This window comes from Gambusia affinis, linkage group LG17 (assembly GCF_019740435.1).
Source record: "Gambusia affinis linkage group LG17, SWU_Gaff_1.0, whole genome shotgun sequence".
Taxonomy (NCBI): Eukaryota; Metazoa; Chordata; class Actinopteri; order Cyprinodontiformes; family Poeciliidae; genus Gambusia; species Gambusia affinis.
This window is the reverse complement of record NC_057884.1, coordinates 3,195,658-3,216,972: the sequence shown is the minus strand read 5'-3', so window position 1 is coordinate 3,216,972 and position 21,315 is coordinate 3,195,658. Positions and strand designations below refer to the sequence as shown.

The window sequence follows — 21,315 nt, the reverse complement described above, 5'->3', positions numbered from 1 at the left end:
AAAAAAAAGAAGGCAGTGCTTCTACAATAGGATGCTTCTATGCTTTGTGCTCTGAGCATTGTCATAGTTTATTTGACATTTTATTTAGAATTCCTAATTGCACTGTCTGAACAATTTGAAAGGTTTTTTTTAAGTTTATTTTTTATGTTTTTGTCAATTTCTGTTATTTATTTTACATTGGTTGTATTTCTAACTGCGCTGATTGAACAAATGAAAGTTGTTTTTACATGTTTGACCAAACTTGTGGAGTTTTTGGTATATTTAAGTGCTGCAGTAGTGCAGAGTTATCAAATATATTTGTAATTCAAATACATTTATGTCTGTGTAAAAAAAAAAGAAAAAAGAAAAGAAAGTTTTAAATCAATTCAGCCGATACTCATCATGTATCGGATGAGTATCGGCTGACGCTAACCTCGGCACCAGAAAAGAAAAAAGTGGATCAGTGAATCCGTAGATCCTGACGTAAAATGTGCAGGAAAAAAAAAAATACTAATAATAAATCAAAAATCAAGACGTTTCCAGTTTTTTTATTAGAATTCTTCAATTTACATTGGAAAACACGAGGTACTGTGTCTAAAAAAAACAAATGACAACAACCTGAAGGCTAAAATAAATAAGACATCTCAGACGTGTGATGCGGCTGTAGAAACAGTAAAGCTGAGGGCGGGGCTCAGCGTGGCGATGAACCAGTGAGGACAAGCAGCTGTTGCTGACCAGAGATCGCTCGAGGAACCAAAACATCCTCGCTGTCTTTGTGGCCGCTGAGCCGAGGCAGATGAAAGCAACGCTGTAGAAATGCAGAAACTAAACTACGGGAAGATACCAGAAGATTCCACCACTTTGATTTCACCTGCCAGACAGAGCGGCCGCGCGGACGCAGAAGGCTCTCGTGAAGTTTAAACCACATAAAAACGGGAGCGAGTAAAAACTAAAGTCTTTGAACTTATTTAAAAAAAAAAAAAAAAAAGCAGACACACTGCACCTTTTTAACCAAGCACAGAAACAATCAGCCAGCCTCCGCGGCCATGTTTTCATTCTCTCATGCTGGAATGAGTTAAACACTTTTACACCAACGGTTACGTCTTTCAAGACCTACAGCGAAATAAAATGGTGTGACTTCAGCCAGAACATCAGGAACTCCTTCGCAACCGCGCACCGCCGAACTCCAGGGCCGACACTCGCCCTCCCCCGACTCGACTTTTAGTGTCAGAAATGCTCGTTAGGAGCGCAGAGAGAGTGTGTGTGTGTGTGTGTGTGTGTAAAGGTGAGCAGAGTCCAGAGGAGAGGAGCTACATGAAAGGTGGTGCTGTCCGGTCCAGGTGAGGAGTTCTCGTTATGCCTCCATCTCGAAGCCCAACCCCAGCTTGTGTCCGCCTGCGTTGAAGTTCTTCCCGTCGATGAGGGCGGAGAGGATGACCTTCACGCCTGCAGACACACCACAACCACAGCAGCGTCCAGCACAAGTTAAAGCACGTGTGTTTTCCAAGACGAAGGCGTGGAGCGGCAGTAGCTGCGGCTGCACACAAACAGAATATTATCTTCCAATCATGGAGCATATGGACCGGTTAAACTCCTGAACCCAGATCTGTTTCTAAACCCTTGTTGTTCAGTTTCAGCACTTTTTACCAAGAGCAGAGCAAATATGAAAAGAATCCAGCACGACTGTGAAGACGCTTAGAACTTAAAACTTTACATTTTCACTTCTTCGTTTCTGTTGATTTTTTTTTCCAGCCAATTAGATGAAATGAATGTTAAACTTGTTGCAAAAGATTAGGCAAAGCAAAATAGTTGATTTAAACAAGCCTCGCTTTGCACCACTTCCCTCCACGATCTAGACTCTGCAGTCAAAATGTTACACAAGATTTATTTTTTTCCTCACTTCCTGTTCTCAATGTCTCTAAGGTGAATTGATATTTCCATCTTCTCCTCGCTTCTGTTTATATGTTGGGATTTTTGAATCCCATTAAAGACGCAGACTTGTGACGTTTTCGGCCTAATCTGCCTCTTTTGATCGATAATTTAATATGCGTAACAATAACTCAAGTGTTATAACCTCACAATTCAATGATCTAATCTAATTTTACTGAACAACGTGAAACAATCATGGCTGAAACGAACTGCTACTTTAGACATGAACTATTCCATCGATTGTTCTGAAAATTTGCCAGATTTCTCTGATTTTTCATTTTACCACTTAAGCCTTTTTATAGGATATTAGAAATACAGTAAAAAAAAAGCAAATATCAAATAATTGATTTACTTTTTTAAATAAGAAACATTTTAATGCGTAAAATGCAACAACATAACATTCATGACTGTGAACCAGGTGAAGCTACGACTCTGCAACTCGAGGAGTTTTGGATAAAACAGGGAAGATTATTTTATTCAAGTGGAAAATGTAGATTTATTTTGTACAGCTTTGGCTTAATTAATTACTCTGAATGTGTTGTTGTTGTTTTTCCACAAATCCTTCGTTTGAGTCTGTATGCCCCAGCTACCGATTAATCAATTTGTAAATTGGTTGACAACTAACTGAATAATGGATTCATCACGATTAATCGTTTACTTTTATATATGAATCAAATGAATCACATTTTGTGGTTTTAATGTGACAAAATAAGAAAAAGAGTGTGAGTAATGCTCTCAGTCTAGATGAAAACTGAAATAAGATTTTACACCCCTGGTCTCAAAACGTGTTTCTACACAACCTGAAGGTCTCAACCAAAATTCCTGGGCTGGTCAGAGCAGCCCGGTTCTGAGCCGGAGCCTACCTGGCCGAAGGTTCTGGGCGTAGCCGACTCCAATCAGGCTGGCATTGTTCACTTTGGCCTGAGGGAGGAAACATAATAAGCTGTGAACCAAGAACAAACAACGACCAGAGGTTGAAAGCCTTCGCCAGAGGGAAACCGGAGCGCTCACAGACAGAGCGGTGTCCTTGTCCAGCATGTATTTCCCTGCGACGCCGAAGCGGGTGTTGTTGCTGCCGGCGGTCCAGGCCAGGGTGATGGCCGTCTCCAGCTTGTCGTCAATCTTTTGGTAGATGGAGCCGCTGTACTCGCTGCCTTCGTTACTGAGAGAGACGCGGGAAGGAAGCGTTGGGAGACGTGTAGCCGAGGCCCAGACCCGGTGAACTCAGACCAAATACTCACACGCAGGTGTGCACCTGAAAGTCCGTAGTCCTGAACCCCAGGGCGAAGTTGTGGAGGGTCGATTTGGTTTTGGTGGCGTCGTAGAACGTCTGGTAGCCGCCCAGCCAGCCTTCGTAGCCCAGCACAACAGAGCTGTGGACAATGGGGCCCTGGAGGTCCATGTCGCAGGCCAGGTTCATACTCGGGGACTTGTAGCCCGTCTTCAGCTTGCCAGTTTTCCTGCTATAAAGTCAAGCAGCAACTACTCTTACGGTTGTCTTCATTACAGAACTGCATTAAAACCATATATTTACAATATTCCTGTGTAAAAAGACACAAAACAGGGTTTTTTTTCCCCTCACTGTCTGACATTGAATCTGTTTTTGTATATCTAAACTCTGAGTTCATTTAGCAAACAGAAATAATTGTACTAATCCTACCTGACCTGAAAGAGGAAAAGCTTCATCTGTTGTAATGTCGACAGTGAGAAAAAGATCGTGTCTTTGATAAGCATATATGTAAATGTGTGGTTTCACTTCTACGTCTTCCTGTTAAAGCAACATTTGTTAACAAGCTGCTTTTGAAAAACAACTTTGTTGCATTTTCTAATAGCTTACAGAAAAATCTGTCCGTTATAACATCAGGGCCAGGCTAAGGACGGCTTTTTAAAATGACAATAATAAAGTCGGAGCAGCGGAATAAAGAGACAGACGTTTTCCAAATCGATTCAGAGTCCTGCTACTGATAATTTGATGCAGAACAGTAAGTACTTCCTTATTTGTAAAACTGACATCAAAGTATAACTTCACAAGATGCTCAACATTCCTGTTTCATTTTTTTGTTCTCAAAAAATCATTGTCGTAATGAATATTATGACTGGTTTTTTGTAATATCATGACTATTTTCGTCATATTGCATCTATTTTTTGGTATTATCACATGGTCCTTCCTAAATTATTGCTACTTAATTCCTGTATTATTATTATTTTATTTGGGTAATTTGATTGTTCTCGTATTATTGCAAAAAATAAAAATGTGACATTCGATTTTGTCAAATGTATTCAGACGTATGGAGGTGAATATACAAAATATCAGAACCTTCTTGGGTTGCACACAACACAGAGGTTGACATGGTCTAAAGTCAGAGACCTCACCCTGTGTTTGGTACAAAGGAAGTTTCCATCCCAATCTTCAGTCCTTTAGCCAGCTGAAGAGGAAAGCTTAGCATCAGCACATTTAAACTGATAGAACATTTGCAACATTTAACAATGACAAAAACACACACACACACACACACACACCTTGTCCTCCAGAGTCATCTCATTAATCAACACGTGGTCCGTGTTCCACTTCTGGCTGATGGTAAAGTTGTGATCCTTTATCTTGTACTTGGTCTCCAGGCTGCCAGTAGCCTTCCCTGTGTCCATGTTACTGAAGCCCGAAGAGTGAAACTCCTGCACAGCGACAAGAAGGGGGACGAGGTCACAGCCTGGCGGAGCGCCTCAGCTGTTGTTATTAGAGGTTAAAAAAAAAAAAAAACCCACAAGCTTAACTGAACCTGATTAGGAACAACAACAAAAAACATTAGTGGAGGGGAAAAAAGAAAGGACAAATCGTGTTTCAATCCCAGGGTTTTATGTGTCTGGATCTGATTTTTCGGTTTGACAGGGTGTGTATTAGACCGACATGACTCTGTGATAGACATGACATAAAACCTATCATAAAGATGAAGGAGGTTTAATGAATGTTTATGACTGTTGTCATGAAGTGTCATTCGGTAAATAACAACACATTTAATGCAACCAAATGACACTTCATGACAGCAGTCGTAAACATTCATGAAAACTCCTTCATAAACCTGACAGGTTTATGACATATGTAATGTCATGCATAAAAATATGCATAATAAGTCTTAAACCGCTGGGTGTGGGTCATGTGTTTTTCTAGTATAAACTTTACTGAAGGTTTGTTTCAGTGAACTTTGCAACATTTTGACAAAACTGGTTCTGCTTTTCTGTTGAAACCAAAGTCAAAACTGATGCTTATCTCGTATTAGGTTTCGTCCTTGTTGAGGCGGACATGTCAGAAGGTTTTTAGGGCATCCCACAGGTTATCATTTTCAACAACTCAAATTATGTTTCTCATAAAAGCCCTGAGCGGGTCGTCACACACCGTTTGGTAAAAGTAGAAAGCAAATAAGATGAGAAACAAACAAACAAACAAACAAACAAACAAACAAACAACAACAAAAAAACTGGAAAACCTTTGTTTTTCCTCAGGTTTCCACAAATTATATGGAGACAATGTAAAGAACTTGCCAACACTGCCTTCCAGTGGCAGAAATATGTAACTACACACATGACATACTTCTCTGAATAGAATTTTCCTGAAGCTGATTAATATTCTGAAAATGTTTAAAATTAAGAAATTTAGTTCTCCACAATAATTATTAATTATTACCTGAACTCTGTGCAAAACTTTGCCATTTTAAGTCGTGAGCATTTAGTTGACACTATAAATTGCTTTAAACAGACATGAGGCTTTTTATCATCTCGTATTTTAACTTAGGTTAAAACAGAGTTTAAAACTTGTTTGCAGGAAAACAAACTAAGTAGTGCTGAGTTCAAAGACACTCTGTCAAAATTAGCTGGATTCTTCATCTTACTACTAAATCCCTAAATGCACAGATTTGCACCATTTGTGATATATCAATCTGTTATTGGTTTGTTCATTTGCAGAGAAATGAACAGAAGAGGTGCACTGATTGCACTTTTCTGGCCGATCACCGATCTTTAAAAACCCTGAACTAGTTTGTTCATTTTAAACAGAGGCTTGATTACAATGCAGCAAATTCAATTTAATTCAAAAATTATTTTGAATTTAGTTTTGATCTAAATTAAATGACGTATCTCATATTACTCAAGGTTCTCCAAAACCTTCAGTAACATGAGTTGGAGAGGCTAATGGCTGTGGGCAGGTAGGGTCTCCTGTAGCGGTCTAAATTACAGCCAATTTGAGGAAGCCTCTGACTGAAGACAGACAAATTGAATCAAGTACCAAATACAAACCAAAATGAAATAACACTCCCCAGATAAACGCTAAAAACAAACTTGTTTATCATCGATGGTGGAAAAAAGTAAACAAGAAAAAAAAAAAATCAAAGTCCTACTTTCTGTCTTTACCCTTAAATGTTTCAGATCATCAAACTAATTTGAATATCAGACAAACACAACATGCAGGCGTTACATTAGTGTTCTTGACAGAACTGTTTTCATTTAGGGTTTTAGAGCAAAAAAAAATCCTTTTCAGTGGTGAGCTTTCTAAAGCCTCTTCCTGCTGCTTTACTCTTGGGACTGAATCCCATTTTACTGCTTCACTTGCAAATAAACACACAGATTACATCATGACACGGTCAAGAGAGGACGGCCATCAGGAACCAGATGAGCACGTCTGCAACACCCTGAACCCGAATATCAATACAGACTGAGCTATTAACGGGTTTCTATGATTTCACCAGGCTTTGTTATGCAACAGACATAATGGAGAAATAAAAGATAACAAGATGCTGGATTCTGAAACCTTGTCTAAGTTGACATTTTCATCTTGAAAAAGATGAAAGTATAAAGTAAAATGCTATGTATTTTCAAAACATACAGAACCATTTTATAGTATAATCAAGTAACTATGTTAAGTTCTGCTAAATTGAATTGACTGTCTCTTTAAGAAATCCCTGCTCTTTCTGAAACTCCGCCTTCTGGAAGTCGTCACAACATGGCTCCTCTGCTAACCTTTTAAAGTTTTCACCAGCGTTGCTCTGAGAAGTAGCTCCTACAATGAGCTCAGCTGATGTGCAGTTCCAGCAGATGTTTGCTAATTGCTCCTGGCTAGTCTGAAGGAGCTGAGTGGGGGAGTCACACCCAGTTTTCAAGCTTGGAAGCTTGAGAATTGCAGCTCTGTATTTGAAGGCGGGGCTAGGTCCACCCAGGCGTTTTGCACAGCTGAATGGTTACCATAGAGATTAAAGGATTTGTCAAACATGCATGAAATAATCAAAGCAACACTTCAGGTATGTTTTTGATGAGGGAATAACATTATAACATCACGTAAAGCACAAAAAAGTTGATTTGACAGGATACTGCCCCTTTAAGAAACTTACAGATGTCAGTAGGAATATTTTAGACGTCTAGAGGTTTAACTTTGAACTTTAAATGTAAGGAAGGATAAAATGCTTCTCTATTCTTGATATTATACTCTGAGACCACAACCGACAGAAACAAACTTGAGCATTACAGACCAAAAGAAATGTAAAAGAAAATATGAAGCGGACAGTAAAAGCAAAGGATGGGGTGAATGGTGCGCCACACGGTGGGGGAAACGGGGAGTGGGCGGCCAGAGCGGTCAGTTAGGTTCAGGACGTCCATCTTACCATCTACGTTAGAGTGATAGCAGTCCGGGGAAGCAGCATGGAAACAGAGCGGCGGTTAGGAACGGAAAGGCAGAGAGACAGACGGCCAATCACGGCCAACCACTCTGCGAGTGAGGTCAGGTAAAGCAAAGCAGCTGGAACGCCGGCGGCGCTCGGCATCCTGGGAAACCTTAAAGCTCAGATACACAGCGGTTACTGGTGCTTAAAGGAGCGTGAAGCAGGAGATGTGCAACAGCAACTCTGCAGGTGTGTGAGCGGTGGTGATCGGACAGCAGGATGAGAAAGGAGAAATGGAGCAAAGAAAAGGAGTTCTCACCACTCCATTGTGAGACTTGGTCTTCAGATCTATCTTCACAGCCCCGAAGCCTGTTGGGTTCAAAACACACGCACAGTGAGCAGGAGGACTCCACTGCAGGTGTTAGCCGAATGTCACGGAGAAGCAGCCGACTCAATTTTAAGATTTTTTAAGACCAACGTGAACGAAATTTAAGGCCGGCATCACAACAGAAATGTACAAAAGAATCTGGCATGTCTTGTTTATTCTGGTAGTGCCGAGGTTTTTTGCACAGAATGCATGTAACAGTGTATTGGTCATTAGTAATACCCATGATAGACGCAAAAAAAGCTAGTTAGAAAGGGTATATTAGCAGCTAATTAGCAGTAGCCTCAAGTCACAGAAAGGTACGGAAGCATCTGAAACGCTTGCCTGACAGAAAAGTACCTTCTTTTATTCATTTATTATTTTTTTAAGTTTCTTTGTGACTCTAGTGGCCTTTATTTGAATGTGCTAAGACAGGAAGTAGGTACAGAGAGAGAGGGAAGACATGTTCAAAAGTCACCAGGCCGGGAATCGAACCTGCGACAGCTGTGTTGAGGACTAAGACTTCTTTATGTGGGTTGTGCTTAACCCCTGCACCACCACAGGACCCCGCCTGACAGAAAAGTACATCAAGAAAAATTACAAGATTAAATAGTTCTGCCACAAAAACATTTAAGATTAACGTATTTAAGGCTAACTTGCATTTTTTCAGAAGAATTTAAGACATTTAGTGCCTAAAATGTACATTACGGTACATTAACGTGGATTCAGACCAAAATGTATCTAAAATTCATTTTAGATGCATGAATTTAAGACTTTTTAAGGATGCGTGGACACTAATACCAACACTAAAGTGAACAAATCTGGTTTAAATGCTCACTTCCTGGCGGTGAAAAGGTCAACACGCTAAATATGACGGAATTACTAACGTGTTTTCAAACTTTATTGATTTTTCACAAACAAAATGCTCCTGTTTGTACAAATTTCTCTCTACAGAAATAATTTACGCGTCATAACGTAGCCATGTGCGCCTGATTTTAGGAAACAAAAGTGTCTTTGTCGCAGACTTTACGGTTTTCTTTGAAACACTGGCTGAGCGCTGTTCTGTCACATCCCTTCCTCCATTGGCATTCGTAGAAAATATTTTTGTTGGATAATTTTTGAATCTCTCCCTCTCATAAATGGCCTCATGTAAAGACATGAGCTCAGTCAGGTTTTTAGATCAAAGGGTCCCGGTCCACACAGTTCAAGAATCTTTTGGATACTGGTAACTGCGTTTAAATGAGACAAGTCTGTTCGAGATGATGCACCCCGTGTTACTCAATGGAATTCTCTCTTTAGCATCTTCTGCTACCTTCATTCAGAAGATTAGCATTCTCACAGCCGTTTCACAAGGAACAGCAATTTTTCTAGTCTGTACTACGACTCGGCAAAAAAAAAAAACACAAAAAAAAACAGGTTGCTCTCTTCAGAGATTCACAGCAGCGAATAATATTTTTCTGTGGTTAAAGCATTACTCACCGTAGCCCTTGCTGAAGATGTCCTTGGCGGCCTTGCCAAGGTCCGTGTATGTAGGAGGACTATCCATTTTTCTGACAAAGACAAAAGTAGAAAAACTTTTTAAACCACAGCTTTAGAAATTATAAGTAGCTACAGCTAAAATAGTTAGATAAGAGAGGGATATTTTCATGGTGTAATTACAACCTCCTCACACCCCAAAGTAAGACAAAAGGTAATATTGTAAACATTTTTCTTTCATTGTCTTTGACTTAAATGAAAAAATTCTTCTTCTATTGCTGCACTTTGCAAGCAAAACTGGAATTGGTTGATTTGCTAACTCAAGTGGCTTTTAAAGGTGTTCAGGTTTTGTCATCTTGGAACTGTGAACCTTTAATTAAAGACACCAAAGTGTACATTTAGTTTCATGGATAGAGGGCAAACAGATGGTTGGATAGACAGAAGGAAAGAGAAGGAAGAAAAGAATGGAAGGAAGAAAGAAGCAAGGAAGGAAGGATAAGGATGGGTGACAAAATGATGGATGAGGTTAAATGGATGATAGATAGAAGCAAGGAAGGGATAAAGGAACAAAAAGAAGGATTAGGAAGAATGAATCTGGGGCTAATTAGTGGAAGGAAGGAAGAATGAATGAAGTATATACGCTTCATTCAGAGCGGTGAACATTCATTAATACCACCAGGGATGTAGAAGAGGTTGGAACCTCCTCTGTTATCACCAGATAGTTGTAACATCTCTGCCGGGGGACAAAGGACGACAGACGGGCCAGTGAGGGAGCTGAGGGGGTTCAGCGTGCTGCTCAGGCTAACCTGAATGAGGAGACTGTTAGTTGGTCCCACCCTACTCCCAGTTAAACCCCCACTCAGCTGATAAATGCCAGGATAACGCCGCCTTTCCAAATGTTTGCCCTAAAACGTGGAAAAGCCTTCCTCCAGGGATTACGCTGTGCTTTTCATGGGTCAGCATCATTACATAATGGACACCGTTAGCTAGTGCGCTACAACGCGCTCGGAAGAAATGCAGCCAACGGTGGAAACAACCGCGATAGTTGATAATGACCCACGCCCCCTAAAGCCCTACGGTGTGTTTGAGGTTCAGTCGTGTTGTCAAAGGCTCCTCACCAGTCCAGCAGAGCTGTTAGCAACCGTATCCACAAAGCCTACAGAGGACCTTGGCGTGATGCTGCTGAGAGGATTGACAGCTAGCCTAGCTACGCGTTGCTTTTTCTGAAGACAGGGCACAATGAAGGAGACCTACTACTGAGCATGCGCGCGCTGCCAGAGCCGTCAACTGAAAGCTAGGAGTTATCCCCTGTTTTTGTTTCGCATTTTCATAAATTTTCGATAGACATGTCTGTCACACTAAATGTAAATCAATACAATAGTGAACAAAAGAAAACATGAGAAATATTAAGGCAAGCACACCGGTACCATCTGTTTTGGTACCACACAGGACCCACCCTCGCGCTCGCTACTGCACGCAGGCGCTGTTGTTATGGTTGCCTAGAGACACCACACACCTTGCTGGATGCTGCTTTCAGCATCCACATCTTTTTTTAAAAAAAAATTATTTTATGTCCACTTGATATTCCACCATAATCAGACGGTGAGGATGAACAGAAGGCACATTTTTCAAATATGTCAGGGAGGGTTTGTATGGAACTAAATAAATATAGAACTAAATTGGTGCCATAAAATTTATTGAAAAGAAAAACGATTTGGAAATGGAAAAATTTAAATAGAAAAAAATATATATTGAAAAAAGAACTTTGGAAACTGGAAAAAGTTTTGAAACTGAAAAAAAACCTAACTATTTTTCATATTCACTTTTTTCAACTTCAAACATTTTTCAGTTTCAAAATAATTTTTCATGTTTTTTTTTCTTAAAAAAAAAACAAAAAAAAAAACGTTATGGCCCCAATTTAGCTCTATACATACCTTTCTGGTAAAGGTGGTTGCAGTCTGAAATTACACCACCAGATGTCACCACAGCTCCTGTAGAAAGTTAACATTTCCATCTGTTGTTTCAACAGCACACGTGTTTCACTCTGGCAGCTTGTGGGCTAATGGAAGAGTGGACTTTGACTGGGTCTGACTGAGAACACATTTCTCCTTGTAAAAGGGAACCTGACCAGGATTTGAATAAAGCTGGGATTGAAATAATTTTTTCTCTAAGTTATGTCTCTTGTATTTAAACATAATGGTTGCTATGCTAAACTTCTTGAACTAAAATCCAGTGAACATGTTTTGCAAAGAGAAAAAAAATTGTGTGACCTTCCAGGGTCTTGGTAGAAAAATGAAACAAAAATCCGGTAATCTACCAAACTGAACTGATCTTTTCGGAGGATTGGTGTGTGTGTGCGTGGGCCTGTGGGTGTGCATGTGTGTGTGTGTATATTGAGATGTTAACTATCAAATCTTCATCCTTTTTTTTCTGATGTCACGCAGATTAAAGTAAACAGTCGGCTTCTGGTTCCTGCACACAGGTGCTTACACACTCCCACACACACACAGAGAGAGAGAGAGAACAGTTCCTCCAGCACAATTACAACGTGTGCCGTCATTCGGCCTCCTTGATGGTTGTCATGGAGATGTCATTGATAAGCTGGATGAAATTATTTTTCCTTTCTGAGCGGAACTATTGAAAGTCCTGCGCGTCTACTTTTACCATTAGTGAGCCTTTGCTGAATTAGAGCCCCTTTAATGAAAAGACAAACCGGTGAGGCAGCGGAGCCGGGTTGCTATAGCGCTTCACCTTGTGCGTTCATCTCTGTGAACCTTTCCTGGTCTGCCTCTCTGCAACTCTCCTGAGCTGCTGCTGCTGATGCTGATGGTGCTGATATTGTGGTGGATTAACTGTCTCTTAGACCTGCCTGACAACAAGCCTCTCTCTCTCTCTTTCTGTTTCTCTCTCTCTTTCTTTATTTCTCTCTCTCTTTCATCACTTTCTTTGTCCAAGAAGAGAAGTCAGCCTGAAGAGCCTTGACTGCTGTTGCTAGTGTCTCCTTTCTCTTAGAGTGACACACATAGATCATCGCTTCAGTTTGCTGCTCTGCATCAGAAGATTGAACGTCTGCAGAAGGATACTGATCCTGACTGACTGAAAGCTGGTGAGTGGGGACACACACACACACACACGCACACACCCACACACGCACATACACCCACACACACACTATCTTTGTGGGGACTTTCCATTGACTTCCATTCATTTCTATAGCCTAAACCTTACCCTTACCCATTACATACCTAATCCTAACCCTATCCAAAACTCAATTCACAGCTTAGTCCTAAATCTGACTTTTGACCCAAAAACAGCATTTCCCCTTGTGGGGACCAGGCTTCAGTCCCCACAAAGAGCAGTGGGTCCCCACAACGTAATATGTGTCAGAAAATCGTCCCCACAAGGTACTAGAAACAAACGCGCGCACACACACACAAACACATGCGCACACAGGCAGGCAGCTTTTACTTTACAACTTAAACTTTACAACTTAACATAGCTTCTTCTTTTTTTTTTCTTTTTTTTTTAAAGAAAATATCTCTTTCTTGGAATATGACTGAAAATTGCAGGTAGCATATTTTTGAATAATGCCCCATTCTTGCAGGGAGTTTATGATATATAACAATGTAGTTTTTATGATTCCTGACTAAACTGTTGCAGAGTGGATATCACACGCTGCTCATTGGTTCTCCTGCAGAACAAACATTAAGCTAACGATGATCAGGTGAAGTCTTCTGTTCTCTGATCAGGTGCTTTGATCATTATTGTATAAGCTTTGTGAGAACAAAGCAGGATATAGGCACTCAACATGTGGTGTATTAGCAGGGAAGAACAAACAAGTGGTGGAATGAGAGTTACCATGTTCGATTTGTGTCCTGCAACCTTAATATCATGAGCTGTATTTTTTTGTCTACTGGTCTGATCCTAAAACAGACAACATGCATAGATTTACTTTATATTAATTTGCAGTTCATATTGTTTTTCTAAAACTTTTCAAACTTTAAACAGTTAAGGACAGGTTTTGGGATTGTGTGGCAAATGGATTATGGAGCATTGTGAAAAACGGCAAAGACAAAATAAGGAATGGAATAATAATAATAATAATAATAATAATAATAATAATAATAATAATAATAATAATAATAATAATAATAATAATAATAATAATAATAATAATAAGCTGTGTTGCATGTTTGTGGTGTAGGAAGACGCTCACCTTCACAAAACAACATTTGATCTCTGCTTACCTCTGCTTTGGTTCTTCCATCCATCCATCCATTATCTGAACACCCTTCGTCCCTAATGGGGTCGGGAGGGTCGCTGGTGCCTATCTCCAGGTCGTGCCAGACCTTTGGAGGCAGGTACACCCTGGACAGGTCGCCAGTCTGTCGTCAGAGGGCAACACAGAGACATACAAGACAAACAACCATTCACACACACACTCACACCTGGAGAATTTAGAGACCAATTAACCTGACAGTCATGTTTTTGGACTGTGGGAGGAAGCCGGAGAACCTGGAGAGAACCCACCATGCACAGGAGAACATGAAACTCCATGCAGAAAGACCCCGGCCCAAATCACTACCAGGACCTTCTTGCTGCAAGGCAACAGCTCTACCAACTGCACCACTGTGCAGCCCCCTGCTTTGGTTCTTTACAAACCTAAATATTTAAAATCATAGACATTTTTATATATGACATTTTATATATATATATATATATATATATATATATATATATATATATATATATATATATATATATATATATATATATATATATATATATATATATATATAGATATAGATATAGATATATTTTATATATATATATCAGAGTAGATGCAAAATGTTCTTTTCCAGCATTGTTTTCTAACGATGGTCTCACTTCTGTTTTCTTGTTCGGTATCGTTAGCCCCACCCAGGCCTCGTTACTGCCAGACCTTTGGAATCAGGAAATTGCTAGAATTGCGTTTTGTCTGTTGTCAGACTGGGAAATTTGGATAACGGCTTTTGTAAATGGCACTTGATTTGCAGCAGATCAGCACTGGGTCAGAGCCGATCCATTGCCGATCCATAGAGCATGTTAGGGAACCATTAGGTTCTGTGTCACTCCCAGGTCACCATTAGGTGACCTGGGAGTGACACAGGGACGCCATAAACATGTCCTGTACGCGGGCCGGTGTCTCGTTGAAAGGCTGCACCAGGGTACTGTTTGATCCAAATCACTACCAGAGCTGAGCTGAAGTCAGATGGTTCAGCTTACGCAGCTACCTGCATTAACTCTCTACAAAGAGACTCATTTACGTCACACTTACTGCTCTGTGTGTGTGCCATATCACAGCCATGTGTCAAAATGAGGGTCTAGTTTCTGGAGCATACTTGAAATAAGACAAAACTAACTTACAAGTAACTTTTCAACAAGAAATGGGAACCTGTTTTGAGTCAATTATTTCTTCACATTCATGAAAAAAGTACTAGTTCCATTGGCAATTAATATCACTTATAACAAGACATTTCTCCCATGTTGTAAGTAAAATAATCTGCCAATGGAACTGGTACTTTTTCATCAATATTAAGGAGTTATTTACTTAAAACAAGCTCCTATTTCTTGCTGAAAAGTTACTTATAAGTTAGTATTTCTTATTTCAAGTGCACCAAGACATTTGCTAGAAAAGCTCACTTTAAGAATCAGGTTTTGTGTTCTTGTGTTCTACCCAGAAAGTCTCTCTTTCAAAGTACATTTTTTGGAGAATTGCCTTCAGTGACTTTAAAGTCTTTACAACACTTCAAAAAGGCAAAATGTCTGCTTATTCTGCATATTTTTCACAAACCTCTCTGATGTTGAGAGCCAAAACAGCTGACCGCATACGTAGTGAGAAAAGAAAAGTTGTTTGAAAGTCAGATTGTTAACCAGCTACAGATTCAGAACTCACCCCATTTAAAGACTTTACCTGGTTCCCTTTGCCACCAACAGACATCTAAAAAATATTTGGCATACTTTATTGTTACAGGAATAATTGACAACACTGCCGTCCAATTGCAGACAAGAAGCGTGGCAGAGTAAACCTCAGAGTGCAGGAAGCAGGAGCAACAATTAAAGTACGGCACTAGTGCTTTAATTAATGACTGACTTGTGCAACCCAGCAACAGCAAAGGAAAGACTGGAGTGATGACCAAATTAGGGAACACGATTAAAGGCGCACCACCTCCACCCCTTCTGTTGGAGGTGGTGTTTTGTCTGTAGCCGTCAACTAAAAGGTTCAGCATCTCAGACAAAGTAGAGAGATGAAAGCTTGATCTCTGCTAATTTCCAAGTCAATGAACTGAACTTGATGCTACCAGCTGCAGCTTAGGCAGACGAACTGCTGGAAAGTCGGACCTCACGTCCAACTCTAGATCTTATCAAAAAATATACACCAAATAACAAAATTTTGTATTGAGAGGAATAATAAAAGGCGTTAGAAAGTAGCTGTTTAATGCTACTGTTAAAAGGTCAGTTTTTTTGTTGTATTACTAAATTTGCTAATTATAAATCACTTCAAAACTTTTTCCTCGTGTAATTTATGCTACAAATATCAGCTGAAAAACAAATCTCTCCTTTAAAAATATAGTATGTCAGTAAAACAAAAAACAAAAAAAAAGTTTTTGACATATTTGGTCAAACTGTCACTGTAGAGTTTGAGACAAATGATCTGTGGAAAAAAGAGCTCCTCTGTCTTCTTCCTCTGCCATCTACAGAAATACACCGGTCCCAGACAGAAGCAACCAATTAGAGCCAACAGGAGGGCTCTTAGCGCTGTCAATCATGCTCCAGTATGTGAGAACAGGGAGAAAGTAGAGGAGCTTGATTGTTTCACAGATTGTGTCATAATACACTGTTTTAACAAATTGGTGCAAAACACTTTTTTTGTGTAAAAGTTGCATTCTACAGATTTAAACATGTTTTGTTCAAATATTTTTTGAATTATAATAATTTCAGTTGTCAGATTTCTTCAGTCAAAGTCTATCGGCATATTTGCTCTATGTGCCGCACAAAAGTTCTTCACATCTCTCAGACTTTGGGAATCTCTCTTCCTCTTTAGGTGACCATAACAAATATTCTGTCAGATTTGACTGGTCTTTGACTAGGCCATTTCAAAACCTTGAGATTCTGTTGTTGATTTGCACTTGTGCACAGACCCACTGTGAAGAGGACACGATTCCTCTTCAGGCCGAGCCCTGTAGCAGACACTGGGAGGTTTGAGAGCCAAACTGAGCTGATCATGACTTTAACAAAAACCTCTGTTCCATCTGAAGATAAGAAGTCTGTGCTATTACCATGTTTCACAGTAGACATGCTGAACATTGGTAAAGTTCAAAAGCTGAAGTTTAACTCCTTCAGATCAGAACACATTCTCCCACAAGCTCCTGGAAGAATTTAGCCTACCCTGCATGTGATTTGGTCTGGCAGCTTTACTTCTTAGTCCAGACAAACGGAGAACGCAGCAGATTGTTGTTGCATCATGAACACAAGTAAAAACTGGGAGTTTCTTTACAGACCGTTGGCCTCTTGCTACGAAATTTGTTTTTCTTGTAATCTGCTCATTGTTGGTCTGTTTATGCAACAATATCTTTTGGAGTTCTTCTAATTATTTATGCAAACAAATGAACAAAGGTTAGAAAAACCCTACTGGTGTAGCCCAGATTCATTTCTGTTTAATCTGATTCAGTGTATTTGAAGGCAGACGCGAATCATATACATATTGTAGATTTGTTTCAGTGCCTGTGACTCATGTAGGAAAGTGTTTTGCTACCGTCTGAGACATTGGTACCTCGCATCTTACGCAGTCTAATTGAGAGAACCAAGGACAGGCAGTAGAAAAACAGAATGCGGCTGCCACTGCAGAAGAAGAAGAAGTGATAAACTGATTCTGTCTGCAGAAATAAGGACAAGCTTTTTACACGTTTGCTTGTTCTGTTCCCTCTCACCAGCCAGAACCTTTTGTTTAGTCATTTATTCGGCCAGGTAAGTTGATTGAGAACAAGCTCTCATTTTCAACAACAGAATAATACTATAAATATGTTTACTTCCTTTTGGGCGCCTTGTTGTTTGAAGGGTAATATCTTGGCAGTAATTTGGGGGGGGTTGACAATTGATTTTGGCTTTTTGGGTTTGTTTTCTTTAACGTTTTTTGTGTTTTCTTTTTCATATTCTGAGGTTTTTCACATGTTTTCTTTTGGCCCTGACAACTTTCAAAATAAAACAGCAAGAGAAAGAATTGATCCCTGGTCATTGAGTGAAGTCCGGGTCAAACTCTTTTGACACAAGCTGCCTTCTCAAGTGGAAGAAACTGCAGATTAAACCCAGAAAGTGGGAAACACTTGACAGTATGGGTTAAAAACAACATCAGGTCCAACCGTGTAAAGAATGTTTTATATTCCATAATGACGGTCGTTGTTCTACATCTGATTCCTATGTTAGATTAAAGTAGGATTTCTTTACCTTATTTTCTAAAACTGTTTTGTAATTATCCACAGACATCGGTCCCAGAACATCTTGAGAATCTTAATCTGGGGCCAAGAGTGATGGAGGCAGAGGTCTGTAATCCGGGCATAGCAATGGATTCAGGTAACCCGTTGCTAAAAGCAGTTTTCCTCAGACGACTGAGGCTCACCAGGCTGCTTTTAGAGGGCGGGGCATACATCAATGAGAGTGACAGCCAAGGCCAGACACCCTTAATGGTGGCTTGTCGGACCAAGCATACCGACTCGCAGAGCGCCAGTCGGGTTAAGCTGATCCAATTTCTCTTGGAGAGAGGAGCAGATCCAAACATTCAGGATAAGGAAGGACGCTCTGCGTTAATGCATGCCTGCCGAGATCAGGCCGGTCCCGAGGTGGTGTCTTTGCTCCTGGCCAGCGGAGCCGACATCAGCTTAGAGGACCAGTCCGGAACGTCGGCGTTGGTCTACGCGGTCGTGGCCGGAGACTGGAAGGTACTGAAGCTTTTGCTCGACACATGCAAGGCAAAGGGGAAGGAGGTGATCATCATAACCACCGACAAGTTTCCAAATGGAAACCTGCCAGCCAACCAGTACCTCAGCATGCCTGTAGCCAATCCCGTCGATGAGACCGATCCGATTACAGCAGCGGCTCCTGCGTCTCCCTCTGAAATACAGCTGATCACCTCCCCGCAGTGCACGTCCTCCTCTTTATGTCCCCCCAAGCAGGTGTTTTCTTTTAAAGAAGGACAGATCTGCGGTGCCAGCTCCCATCCGTGTTCACCGTCTCGATTTCGAGGACTCGGACAAGCAACGCCCGGCGGACTACAGCAACCTCTACAGAGACTGAACTCTGAGCCTTGGTTAAAGATACCAGCATCTTTGCTTACTCAACCACGCCATGCAACTTTTAACATGACTGAAGATATTTCCTTTACAGTTCCCAACCTGGAGAGGGACAGCAGCAACAGCCCCAAAGGCTTCAGACATTATGGAAGAAGATTAGCAAAGGACAGAAGCATAGAAGATGGGAATAATGACTGTAGTGAACATGAAGGAGACATGATTTCTTTATCAGGTCTGCTTTCGTCCCACTCTGCCTCTCACCCCAACCTGCACTCTGAAACTCACGGCACAGACCCAGCCGCTGGCTCTTCAGCTCTTTGTAGTGGCAGCAACCTTGGTGCGACCTTTCACGGCATGGCCTCATCGAGCCTTCATCATGTCATACAGACACACAAGCTGAGCGGAGATATCTACGGCTCCGACCCACAGCTAGCTGTGGGTCTTCAAAGTCTCTCTGAAGAACAGAGAGACAAAGCCCCGTTAGATGGCAAGAAACTGGCGCCGCTGCGTTGCTCGACCACGATGGGCTCCAGGGACTCCCTGAAAGGCCACAGCAAGAGGGTGTTCTCTTTGTATGAGCGCAGGGGTTCCGGGACGTTCCTGCTGGACCACAACCATCAGGCCAGGCCTAGATCTCTGCCGCCGTTGACCAAAAATCCCAACATCAACGTTGCCAGTAATGGTTTGGGCAACGGAAGCATTTTCTCTGAAAAAGAGCTCGGTCCGAAGGGTTTCCTGCCCTGCGCCCCGCCTGGTCAGCCGAAGGAACTGACCCGGAGGATGCTGTTGAGGAGACACTCGATGCAGACCGAACAGTTCAAAAGCTCCGTCTGAAAATGAGCGACAGGGAAAGAGAGTGTTCACTGTGTTCAAGGCGGTTACTGTTGTGAAATCATTGTGAGACTTTATACGATAAAAAAAACCAACAAAAAAAACAAAACAAAGTATACTCAAACACACACTGGGCCTGACATAGAAAACAGGCCACACAGTACAGTGCTGTGAAAAAGTCTTCATCCCCCCTCAAGATTTCTTCTTTTTTTTTGCTTTTCTGGTAAACTTAAATGTTGCAGATTGCAAGACAAACATATCTAGACTAAATATGATGAGCAATTTCCAATGATCGTCTGTTTTATTAATGGAAATGTGATAGCCAAACCAACCCTCTAATCCAAACCTGGTTGTCCCGATAAGGGCGAGACAAGAGATTAAATGTTTGCAATCACTGAGTCAATGAGAAAATCCTGAAGAAAATAATTGATTCTGGAACTTAAGCTCAAGCATTTTGTGTTATGCACTGTCACTTGTCAATAAAGAAAGCTTTTACATTGGCCAGCTTTGTAAACCACTGAAAACACATCTTTTCTCTTTGGCTTTAAGTTTTAGTGATGCTTTAAAGTTCTGATATATCTTCATGTTCTTGTTTCCATAAATGTTAGTTATCTTAACCCCGTTTTTTTAATCCTATCTTAATTTACCTCCATTTTATCATATCCCTCTTATCAACCGTTTGACAAGAAAAGGATGCAAAACACAGCGCCAAGTCTTCGTCTGTATAGGAAGTATTGCTGGTCAAAATATCTTCTGATAATTGTTGCTAACGAGAGTGGCATCAGGTGCAGATCTATGTAAGACCAAGCTGGTTTGAACAACTTTTTCATACTTGAAAGCACGTTTTTGAATCCAGTTCTTCTTCACAGCTCTGTACCTCAGTGACGTTCCAACACCAGCATGTGCTATGTTGTTAGTTCCTTCAGGTTCTGTCCACTCTATCCCAGGTATGTTGTAAAAATGACACTTTGTGCTCTCTGTGTACCTCTCCTCCACATCTAGATAGATTTTGGGGGATAACTTAAAAAAAATAAAATAATATACAGTCTACCAATGTAGACGTGGAGATTTTGGAAATGCTAAAATATCAGCCTAATTCATTCTCTCTCACCATCTGTGCTAAAAATAAAAAACTAGCAGTGGAGCCTTTTGTAAAGACTTTCCCAATGTTTCCATGAAACTTTCAAGCATGAACTGAAAAGCTTAAACTTTATGTTGTCTGTAATAACTAACGTAAAAAGTGAGCTTGATGGGAAGTGAATAAATCCTCAGAGTGGAGGGAGGTTCCAGTTAGGCAGTTTTAGCAGATTTACTATTTAAAACTCAGCTTTTTTTTTTCTTTTAGCCAAACAGCTTGAACATATAGTTTGCTCGTTTTGATGTCCAGCATTAAGTGGAGGAATAATGTTGTTTTCTGCCCTGCTCTTGTATAAAAGGCTTTATCACGGCTTTCCAATGAAGAGACAACACAGGATCAAAGCCTGAATTTAAAGTTTTACCTTCAAAAGTTACAAAAACATTGATGACGATGTGTGCAGAATTAGAAAAATGAATAGCAGTTATGCCCCCTTGTGGTGATAATGACCGATGAATTACAAGACACCAATTTACAATGGATATTAATACAAATGCTATAAAGTGTCTGAATGATGCTGCTGTAAAAAAATAAAAAAATAAAAAAAATCGTCATATTAATGTTTAAAAATGTTTGTGAAATTCTGTTGCTGACTGTTTAAAATGTTTGTTGCTCAGTTGTAAAAAAAAAAAT

At 40.5% G+C, this 21,315-nt stretch overlaps 2 protein-coding genes across 6 annotated transcripts; one reads left to right on the top strand and one right to left on the bottom strand.

The window, feature by feature from the left end:
• Positions 1 to 511: 511 nt before the first annotated feature.
• On the bottom strand, positions 512 to 10,865 carry zgc:56235 (Voltage-dependent anion-selective channel protein 2-like). 5 transcript variants are annotated; one of them, XM_044096638.1, is made up of 10 exons: positions 10,847 to 10,865; positions 9,394 to 9,464; positions 7,870 to 7,919; positions 7,554 to 7,556; positions 4,429 to 4,581; positions 4,282 to 4,334; positions 3,150 to 3,371; positions 2,920 to 3,070; positions 2,772 to 2,829; positions 512 to 1,425 (listed from the first exon to the last, which is right to left on the bottom strand). In XM_044096638.1, exons 2-10 carry the CDS (start codon positions 9,458 to 9,460, stop codon positions 1,334 to 1,336), a joined length of 849 nt encoding a protein of 282 aa, XP_043952573.1. In that variant the 5' UTR covers positions 9,461 to 9,464; positions 10,847 to 10,865; the 3' UTR covers positions 512 to 1,333. The 5 variants fall into 5 exon arrangements, with proteins under 5 accessions (XP_043952573.1, XP_043952576.1, XP_043952572.1 ...); XM_044096641.1 differs by lacking the exon at positions 10,847 to 10,865 and adding an exon at positions 10,509 to 10,834 and having other exon boundaries at positions 3,150 to 3,368; XM_044096637.1 differs by lacking the exon at positions 10,847 to 10,865 and adding an exon at positions 10,509 to 10,831.
• A 1,523-nt stretch (positions 10,866 to 12,388) lies between these two features.
• On the top strand, positions 12,389 to 21,269 carry ankrd34ba (ankyrin repeat domain 34Ba). Its single transcript, XM_044096632.1, has 2 exons — positions 12,389 to 12,496; positions 17,910 to 21,269. Exon 2 carries the CDS (start codon positions 17,958 to 17,960, stop codon positions 19,548 to 19,550), a length of 1,593 nt encoding a protein of 530 aa, XP_043952567.1. The 5' UTR covers positions 12,389 to 12,496; positions 17,910 to 17,957; the 3' UTR covers positions 19,551 to 21,269.
• The last annotated feature ends 46 nt before the right edge of the window (positions 21,270 to 21,315 follow it).